The 9,725-nt window shown below is 41.7% G+C and overlaps 1 protein-coding gene and 1 long non-coding RNA gene across 4 annotated transcripts; one reads left to right on the forward strand and one right to left on the reverse strand.

Moving 5' to 3' along the window:
* Positions 1–479: 479 nt before the first annotated feature.
* Positions 480–2,486, reverse strand: LOC120669684. 2 transcript variants are annotated; one of them, XR_005672753.1, is made up of 3 exons: positions 1,891–2,486; positions 785–1,763; positions 480–701 (listed from the first exon to the last, which is right to left on the reverse strand). It is a non-coding gene; the product is annotated as an uncharacterized LOC120669684 (long non-coding RNA). The 2 variants fall into 2 exon arrangements; XR_005672752.1 differs by having other exon boundaries at positions 480–1,763; positions 1,891–2,473.
* Positions 2,487–3,924: 1,438 nt separating this feature from the next.
* On the forward strand, positions 3,925–9,109 carry LOC120669682 (serine/threonine-protein phosphatase 2A 65 kDa regulatory subunit A beta isoform-like). 2 transcript variants are annotated; one of them, XM_039949493.1, is made up of 13 exons: positions 3,925–4,079; positions 4,736–5,146; positions 5,774–6,020; positions 6,375–6,487; positions 6,682–6,761; positions 6,892–7,033; positions 7,113–7,193; positions 7,290–7,394; positions 7,588–7,770; positions 7,967–8,059; positions 8,395–8,534; positions 8,605–8,671; positions 8,764–9,109. In XM_039949493.1, the coding sequence occupies exons 2-13, from the start codon at positions 4,754–4,756 to the stop codon at positions 8,881–8,883; spliced, it is 1,764 nt and encodes a 587-aa protein (XP_039805427.1). In that variant the 5' UTR covers positions 3,925–4,079; positions 4,736–4,753; the 3' UTR covers positions 8,884–9,109. The 2 variants fall into 2 exon arrangements, with proteins under 2 accessions (XP_039805427.1, XP_039805428.1); XM_039949494.1 differs by having other exon boundaries at positions 3,997–4,079; positions 8,776–9,109.
* Positions 9,110–9,725: the final 616 nt, after the last annotated feature.

Raw genomic sequence — 9,725 nt, forward strand, 5'->3', positions numbered from 1 at the left:
ACACGAAGAACATTTCTCATTTAAAAGATGCATTAGATCATGACCTTTAACTACATACGATTGGCAATCTATAGCTTTGAACTCTACAATGGCACTGCGCAGCTATGGTGGCTAGGGTCTAGCCTAAGCTAGCTCATAGATAACTCTGGAGACTTGCAGTGGTCCTCAGCTTCCTATTGTGGTTGTCCCTCTATTTTGTTGAGTTTTGGTGGATGGATGTCGATGTCTGGCCAAGGAAGGGGATATTTTCATGTGCATATTTTTTTTTTGTTTGTGAGATGAGCAAGGAGGTCTGATAGTTCGCATGATATATTTTTAATATTAGTATTGCTTATAGAACTTACGAAATGGAACTAATCAATTATTCAATACCTTCAATCTGTGAGTATCCACCATCCTATTGTGCAATAATCTTTTTTCATACTAGTAATATTGCACGTGCGACGCGCACGTGCTATGTTTTTATATGGTAAAAAAAGTTGTGCAGGATCTGATTGGTTTAATTTAGAATTGTGTCCCAAGCAATCGAGCTCCACAATTCCTTTACTTTTTACAGAACTTTCGATGAAGCCTGATAATATTTGGTTACAAATACAAAATTGTAAACTTAGGCAACATTAAGTACCTATGTTTTTAATCAAGCCATAGCTGCCACTGGCCCCGAAGAAATAGATTATCCTGCTGCACTTTTAATGAAGAACCTAATGGACAGAATTCACCAGTAAACAATCAAATAATAGCATGACTAAGCCATCCATATCTATCATGGAGAAAAATATGTTACCATAAGCATGGAAGGTCAGAAAAGGTAGATAATTGGGTACTGCGAAAAAGCCAAGTTTCTTAATCCTTGAAACTGAACACCATAGGGTGCCTCACATTTTCATACTACTCGAATTCTGAAGGTAATCTCTGAGAACATTGGAAACTAAAATAGGAGCCGAAACCTATTAACTGCAACAGCCAAAAGAAAATTCAAGAGTACATTGTGTAGACAAACTTCTGTACGAAAAAGAAACTTTGTGTTTTTTAAAGCATCTGAAACATCAAATGAGTAAAAAAATGGACTGATCTAACAATACAAGTACACTTTCATTGACAGTTCAAGGTGGCCACAGACGCACCGTACCTGAGAAGTTACCGCACCACCTAACCTGATGATGTGCTCATCTTTAGATGATTAGGAGTACTAAAAATTGCTGATACTTCAGACATCCATTAGGTTTCTTCCAAAAAATGAACTATTTAACATGGTTTAGTTGAACTCAGGATGGGATTAACTCCAATAAAATAATGAGATCTGAACGTATAGCTTCAAAAATATCTCAGAAACTTTCACTGGTAAAATAAATCATATAGCTTATTTGATACAAATGCATAGCTTCTAAACAAATTCTGAAAAAACATAACAATGATAACTTCTAGATATCCATAATCTGAATTTTGGATCTGGTACATTGAACATTGCAGATACTGATCCCTTAAATATGATTGACTGGAATAGAAAGGAACTATGAATTTTATTATCATACAATAATTTACCTTACTTTCATTTAACCAAGGTTCTTTGTTGTCTTACTGTAACAATGCATCAATTTTGAACAGCACGATTAAACATTCAGAATGAAAAAAACGCAGCAGTATGCAAAAGTGGACGATAGGAGACAATACCTCTGGTGCAGGACGGTTGGGACTGCAGTGGACAGAGGGCCACCCTGCCGGAGCAAACAAGGATGAGATGCTCGCGGATTGGAGGGATTGTGCTGATGTGAGGTTTCAGTGCAGTTATTAGCAATCAAGAAGGCAGCTATAGCGAACAACTCTAGATCCGTATGATGCATTCCAATGCAAGTAAAACGAAACAATATAAAAAATTGGAGGATCACTGACCTATGGAAGGAAATCCTGGAGGATAAGGAGGAGATTAGGATGCCGACACCGCCGAATTGAAGGTCATGGTTGCCGAATTGGAGGCAAAGAATTCAGAGTTGCTCGTGGAGAGGGGCGAATTGGTGGCGCCACGGGATGAGCTATGCAGGGGAGCGGGAGGGAGCGCGGCGAGTAAGGGACGGGATGATAGGGGAACGCAACCGAGGATCTGGGCGACGAGGGACTTGATGGCGTCGGTGAGGGACGGGCGCGGGCATCGCTCGTCCGCCAGCCGAGGCCATGGATGGGGAGCAGAACGGGGAGGGGAGGTTGGAGAAAGGGCGAGGGGGAAAGCAGAGGGTGGCGAGAAGCCGCAGAGGAGGAGAGGGGCGGGATGCTAGCGGTCGAAAGCTAGAGACAGAGAGGTCTTCCGGCGTGGGACGGGGGACCTACCGCTGCCGCCGGCCTTTCCCTCACGCACGACGCCGTCGGCACGCCGCGTAGTTCTGAGCCACTTGAGCAGCGGCGGCTTCGGCACCCGCGCCGGAAGCGCGCACACCGGCCACCACGGGTACGGCGACGAACCCGCGGTGGGCGGTCCAGGTCGTCAAAATTGCCGTAGTCGGACAGCGAGCGCGCGTCGAGCTCGGAGCCCTCGTTGCACGTCGACGATGGGGTCTCCATCCCACCCAGGGGTGGAGCTACGTTGTCTCCGGGGGTGCCCGGGCACCCACGCCGAAACGAAAACTCAGTGCTAATCATCAAATTTTTACTTCATAAATCAGAGAGCTAGTAGTAGAACCATGGACAAGGTACCCCTCGATTCAGCTCTCTAGCTTCGCCCCTGATCCCACCGCTGCTCCACCTTGCTCTGCGCGGTGAAAAATGCCTTCGCGCCGGCGCGGCGGAGGCGCCCGGCAGGGTACAGTGGCTCGGCGGAGGCGTAGTACCACGAGGCGGTAGCCTTCACGGTGGCGCGGCCGAAGCGCGCAAGACGGGAAAGCGCGGGAAGGGTACGCGGGCGGGTATGTTCGGGAGCGGTGAAAAAGTCATTTTTTTTATGGGTCTCCCCCCTCTCACCTTCTTCGACTCTGACACACGAATCCGGTGTGAAAGGTATGACAGACTCAATTTGGATAATAAAAGTTTTTAATTATTTTCTATCTTTATAGTATAATAAAATTTATGGTTAACAGAAGGTAGAAATAATTAAAATTTATACAGTAAAGATGAATAAGTTAAACTGCAAATCTATGACTTGCTTGCTGTCAGTTTGCTGGCATGCCTTTGGTATTTTAGGGTCTTAATTTGATGATTAATTTTTTTTATCTGGTGATCTCTTTTATACACATGCGTGCGTACCCATGTGCACTCTACTGACGCCTTGTTTAGTTGCGTGTGTAAAGTTTTTGAAATAAAATCTTTGCACATTTAAAATATTAAATATAGAATAATCACAAAATTAATTATAGAGCTCGTCTGTAAACTACGAGACGAATTTATTAACGCTAATTAATTCGTCATTAGCACGTGTGTACTGAAGCAGTTGTTGTATCGATTTAGTGTCTAATTATAGCCTTATTAGGCTCATTAGATTCGTCTCGCAATTTATCAGCAAACTATGCAATTTGATTTTTATTTTGCCTAGATTTAATACTCATACATATAAAATTCTCTTTCAAGGTGACAATTTTAGAAATTTGAATTTTACAACTAAACAAGACCTGAGTAATAGAAAAGGGCCCATATCTGTACCCCGCAAGATTCACTCCATATCCCCAAGCAGCCTAAATCGATTACGAGTGAAATCTGTTGTAAAAATCACCGGGGAGTGATATTTAGAAATTCTGTAAAAATGTAAAATTCAAAGTCTCAGGTGTGCATTCCATCGGGAGCCCATATACCACAAAGCGGAATTCCAATTCAACCCAATACTTCGATCCACCAAACAGGCAGACATTCCTCCGTCCGACGGAGGCGCTCCGCGCCCGGCCCCACCCTACCGCGGCGCTTGTTCCTGTCCAGGCGTCCATGCCTCCCGTCCGTCTGACCGTCTCGACCTTCCCATCGCATTCCCCTCACCCCGTCTCTCTCTCTCTCTCTCTCTCTCTCTCTCTCTCGCAGCGGCGACGCCTCGGGAGCTCCTAGGGCCTGCCCCTTCTCCGGCCGCCATATCCGCCGCCGCCCGATCCGAGCCCCTCGGAGTTCAGGTAAGATCCACCGCTCGTCTCTCCCTGCTTCCACCGCTAGATCTGCTTCTCGGTTCCACGCTTCACGATCGCCGCGGTCGGTCCTCGATCCAACTGCTGGCGCCGCGAGTCGGGGCATTGTGCGGCCTTCTTGCTGTTTCGGGTGGTTTCCCTTCCAGATCTGGGTTCTTTTGGTTCGATTGCGCTGGTTCAGGAGAGATTGTGCGAGTTTATTGTTCGTCCTGGTTTGGATTCTTGTTGGTTGGGAGAGCTAGGTGGCGTGTGTGGAGGTGGATTTGGTTGCTGGGCGGGTTTGTGGGAGCCTGGGAGGCGTTGCCCTATTGGTTATTTTGGTAGGTATCTTGTTGTTTGGATAGGTTCTCGGGACCATGTCTATCACCGTAGCTTTCTTATACTTAATCCAAGTCAATCCTAGGGATTTATTGAATTGTAAATTTTGCAATAGTTTGGTTCATCTAATATTTGATTATGTTATCAAAGATCTTATTGTTGATTTTTTTTATCCAAACATGCCTTTCTAATTTGCTTCTTTTTGTTTGTTAGAAATTTTAGAATTGCAAAGTTGATGCTTCCAAAGTTATGATAAATTTTCCTTTTTATTTGTTAGAAATTTTAGAATTGCTAAGTTCCTTATGTTTCCTCATTTACAAATTCAGAAATCCTCGATAAACCTGATGGCTATGATTGATGAGCCTCTGTATCCCATTGCTGTATTGATTGACGAGCTTAAGAATGAGGATATCCAATTGCGTCTAAACTCAATCAGAAGACTTTCCACAATTGCTCGGGCGCTTGGGGAAGAAAGAACCAGAAAGGAACTGATTCCATTTCTTAGTGAAAACAATGACGATGAAGATGAGGTGCTTCTTGCAATGGCCGAGGAATTGGGTGTGTTCATTCCTTATGTTGGGGGTGTAGAACATGCTCATGTTTTGCTTCCACCATTGGAGACATTGTGTACGGTGGAGGAAACTTGTGTCCGCGATAAGGCAGTTGAATCTCTGTGCCGTATTGGTGCACAGATGAAGGAAAGTGACATTGTCGACTGGTTCATTCCAGCAGTAAAGGTAAGAGATTCATAAGTAGCAGAAAGTACTTCTTTTGTTGTTCTAAGTAAATATGCTGCCATTATTAATCAATTTAATATTTGCGGATGTTGTTAGCTGAAACAGTCCACATTATATTTCCTCAAGCATTTATATAATTTTCCATGTTTGTCTTGCATGGCTCGTTTACTACTAAAGTATGTCTCTTTTGTTTCCCACTTCCCATGCTTTAGCAATTTAAGTATTTCTTGTTTTGATGGGCTTAAAAAATTCCTGAACTGCTGAGTTTAGCATCTGTGTTTCCAAACCGTGTGCACTGGCAACTGACAGTTCTGATATTTTAGTTTCGCAGGTGTGTAATTCGGAGGTTGAATTATATATGCAAAATGTCGATTACGAGGCATCAGTGCTTAGCACATGTTATCACACCTTGTGATGCCACATGATTTTGTTCTATTTTTCTATTTGATCTCTTATTTATGCACATTTTCGTTCAAATATGATTTTATCAATTCATTTTTGGGTAATCTTCAGTGTGCTTGTAGAAATAACCTGTGATATGAATGTTAATTTTGTGCTTTACATATCTTGTTGTATTGTTACCTCTATGTCCAGGAACTTAATTCTTCCATGTTTTACTTTGTTCAGAGGCTAGCAGCAGGTGAGTGGTTTACAGCTCGGGTATCATCCTGTGGTCTTTTCCACATAGCCTATCCAAGTGCACCGGACCAACTGAAAGCAGAATTGAGGACTATATATGGTCAGCTATGTCAGGATGACATGCCTATGGTCAGAAGAGCTGCTGCATCAACTCTTGGAAAGTTTGCTGCCACAGTTGAACAGAGTCATCTGAAGACAGAAATAATGTCTATATTTGATGATCTAACCCAAGATGGTATTTTTTTAATACATGTTGTAATGAATTGTTCTGTGGTGCTTCATTCATTTCACAGCGAGATAATTGTATGCGTTTGTACTTGTTTCTTTTCATAGTGTTGTTTATGCTTTGACTGTCGTTGGGACCTGAAACATGTGCCTTCCTTTTTAAACCTATATAGGAGTAAAAGTTCAAGATATGTTTTAATGCTTGAAGTCAGAATTTACTCTGAAAGGCACACTACACTAGACCTAAAGTCTACCAATATTTTAGAACCAGGCTTGGATCAATGAGTTAGTGTATGCACATTGTTATACGCATTTTGAACATCGTTCGAACTATGTCTAAAACTTGATGATCTTTGTTTTTCAGATCAAGATTCAGTGCGTTTGTTGGCTGTTGAAGGCTGTGCTGCTCTTGGTAAATTGTTGGAACCACAAGATTGTGTAGCACATATTCTCCCAGTTATTGTCAATTTTTCCCAGGTACGTTACTCCCATTTTGCGTCCATATGAGATTGCAACTAATTTGTTTACATAGCCTGGATATGCTATTGGAAGACACATTTGTAATTGCATAATTTATCAGAGTTGCGTCTTAAGATTACAACCTGTTGCAGTTCAATGCATCACCACTGATATATGTTACATGCTTATAGTTGCATTGTTTCAATTGATAGGATAAATCCTGGCGTGTTCGTTATATGGTTGCCAATCAATTGTATGAGCTATGTGAGGCTGTTGGCCCTGAGCCTACGAGGTATTATGTGTTTTCCTTACAAGATACCTAAATTTAACATACATAGTAGGAGAGTAAAACATATGTACTAAATTCTTCTGTACTATGTTAACCCATAACTTTTCAAGTACTTTCTCTTTTTTGGTAATAGAGCTGATTTAGTGCCTGCATATGTCCGTCTCCTTCGTGACAATGAGGCTGAAGTGCGGATAGCAGCTGCTGGAAAAGTTACTAAGTTCTGTCGCATATTAAGTCCGCAGCTTGCAATCCAACATATTCTTCCATGTGTTAAGGTTGTGGAAAGAAGTTGTTGAACATCATTTTGTTACACTTTTTTCCTTAGCGAACTAACTCATCCAACTGCATTTACAGGAATTGTCATCAGATTCGTCCCAGCATGTTCGTTCAGCTTTGGCTTCAGTCATTATGGGGATGGCTCCTGTATTGGGGAAGGTGGTATCTGTGATGCAAACCAATGTTTCTAGAATTTGCTGCAAACTGTTGGTAGTCCATGCAAGCTGATCTATCTTAATTTCTGATTTTTGGCAGGATGCTACCATTGAACAGCTTCTTCCTATTTTTCTTTCTTTGTTGAAGGATGAGTTTCCTGATGTTCGACTCAACATAATCAGCAAACTTGATCAAGTTAATCAGGTCAGTGCCATTTTTTTATACTGGAGTTAATCGGTCGTTTTCCTTTTTGTTTATCTTTAAATTAGCTGTTCTTTTACCAGCTACAAGTATATCTTTAAATTAGCTGTTCTTTTACCAGCTACAAGTATGTTGGGTTCCTTGTGTTCTCTTTTCAACTTTTCTGATGATTGGTGAATTTGTTTTGATCTTTCAGGTTATTGGAATTGATTTGCTGTCTCAATCACTGCTACCAGCCATTGTAGAACTTGCAGAGGATAGGCACTGGAGAGTCCGGCTTGCAATAATTGAGTACATCCCATTGTTGGCAAGTCAGTTAGGTGTTGGGTTTTTTGATGACAAGTTGGGTGCACTCTGCAAGCAATGGTTGGAAGATAAGGTTTGTATTATTACAGTTAATATCGTAACTGTAATTCCATGGGGATTTCTCTCGAGCATCTCTACTTATATCCCTGAGTGCATATACTCTCGAGCATCTCTACTTATATCCCTGAATGCATATAGGGCATTGTAATGTATTGACTGATGGTTGGATCGGTGTGCTTAACTAACAACAATTTGAATTTGAATTTCAGGTCTTCTCAATCAGAGATGCTGCTGCTAACAACTTGAAGCGGCTTGCAGAGGAGTTTGGTCCTGAGTGGGCGATGCACCATATAATTCCTCAGGTTATTTATCTACTGATCTGAACACCTGACATGCATTTCTGTGCCTCAGGTTATAGTTTAACCTTTGATAGACCTTGGTCTTTAAGCATCCAGTAATTCCATGGCTTAGGTTTTCTCTGATTTGTTTGTTACCTTGTGAATGATAATGGTGCCAATTAGTAAATTCATATTCTCTAAAAGAATTGCCCACCCTCCAGATTCCATGCTGCTGCATATTATCTTGGCATCCAGGATGAATAGCTAACTTCAGGGAACACGTGCTACATTCGCATTCACTTTGTTGTGTTGCATGGAATTTCTGTCTGTCATAAAACCTCATTTGCTTGATATTTCAGGTGCTGGAAAAGATAAACAACTCACACTACCTGTATCGCATGACAATTCTGCAAGCTATCTCATTGTTGGCCCCTGTAATGGGTGCAGAAATCACTTGTCAAAAGCTGCTTCCAGTCGTCATTAATTCCTCAAAGGACAGGTGATTGACCAGAGCATTCGAGAGAGATGACATCTTTTCAACGTCTCAGTAACATGGTCTAAATTTTCAGGGTCCCTAACATCAAGTTCAATGTTGCAAAAGTATTGCAGTCGCTTATACCAATCCTCGATCAATCTGTGAGTTCCTATGGCTTTTATATGATCCTAATTTAAGGTGCAACACTTGAAGTGCCTGTTATTGGGGAATATCATCAATGCTTACACTGCAGGTTGTGGAGAAGACCGTGAGGCCTTGCCTTGTTGAGCTCAGCGAGGATCCTGATGTGGATGTAAGATACTATGCAAACCAGGCACTGCAGGCGTGCGATCAAATGATGGTGTCAAGCTAACTAGTCTGATATTTAGTGCTATATTCTTTTAGTCCAATTTTGGAGTACCTGTAATCTGGCCTTTAGATTGAAGAAAAGTTCCTTCTAGCCTCAGTAACAGATAGAAACTGCCATGCTGATAAATGGACGGTCTTGATCCCTTGTTCATTGTGTTATTAATGTTGTAATTGAGCAAGACACAACACGTTATTATGTGTGAATGTAGATTGGACTTTGCTTTCTGTTTCGGGTTTGATGTGCATGTTGTGGCTTCCTCGAGCCTTGCACTTCTGAGATTATATCTGGCAAGTAGTTGAACAGCTACAGTTTGCATTCTTGCTTGTTCGAGCAGTTTTGAGAGTTACTAGTTTAAAATTTTCAAATATGGCACAGGATTGTGTAAATCTAGACTTATTTATTGATAGCCCTTTGGCGTTTCCTCTTTAGTCTCGAAGACTAAATTGCTTTTGGGTTATTTTAGACTGGAACAGAAACACAAGAGGCTAGCAAAAAATTTGTAACGGATGTGCTGGCTCTGAGTAAATTAATACCCTTTGCCTGTTAGTGGTGGTGTTCATGGCCTGGTGGTACTACTGCGGTGCTGGTCCTTCGTTTGCGTCCTTGTTCTAAACATAGTATTTTCCTTTTTCACACGGAACGCTAAACGGAATGTGAGATGTGCTCTGCATGAGATGCCATCTCCATTTGTGTCCTTGTTCTATTTTCACATGAAACAATTGCGAAAGCATTAGGTTTTCCATAAGCGAGATCATTTTATGCGAGTCAGGCTGTGAGTCTATTTTTGAACTTGGAATGTTAATTCATAATTGCAGTGTATTTCATTTGAATGATAACACTAACGG

This window comes from Panicum virgatum, chromosome 4N, assembly GCF_016808335.1.
Source record: "Panicum virgatum strain AP13 chromosome 4N, P.virgatum_v5, whole genome shotgun sequence".
In the NCBI taxonomy this organism is placed as follows: Eukaryota; Viridiplantae; Streptophyta; class Magnoliopsida; order Poales; family Poaceae; genus Panicum; species Panicum virgatum.

What these genes read in the sequence shown, in the direction of transcription:
- LOC120669682 (XM_039949493.1), top strand. Translation starts at nt 4,754, where the DNA reads ATGGCTATGATTGATGAGCCTCTGTATCCCATTGCTGTATTGATTGAC. An exon ending in AACTTGATCAAGTTAATCAG is followed by an intron (nt 7,395 to 7,587) that starts GTCAGTGCCATT and finishes TTGATCTTTCAG; the next exon opens with GTTATTGGAATTGATTTGCT. An exon ending in TGCACCATATAATTCCTCAG is followed by an intron (nt 8,060 to 8,394) that starts GTTATTTATCTA and finishes TTGATATTTCAG; the next exon opens with GTGCTGGAAAAGATAAACAA.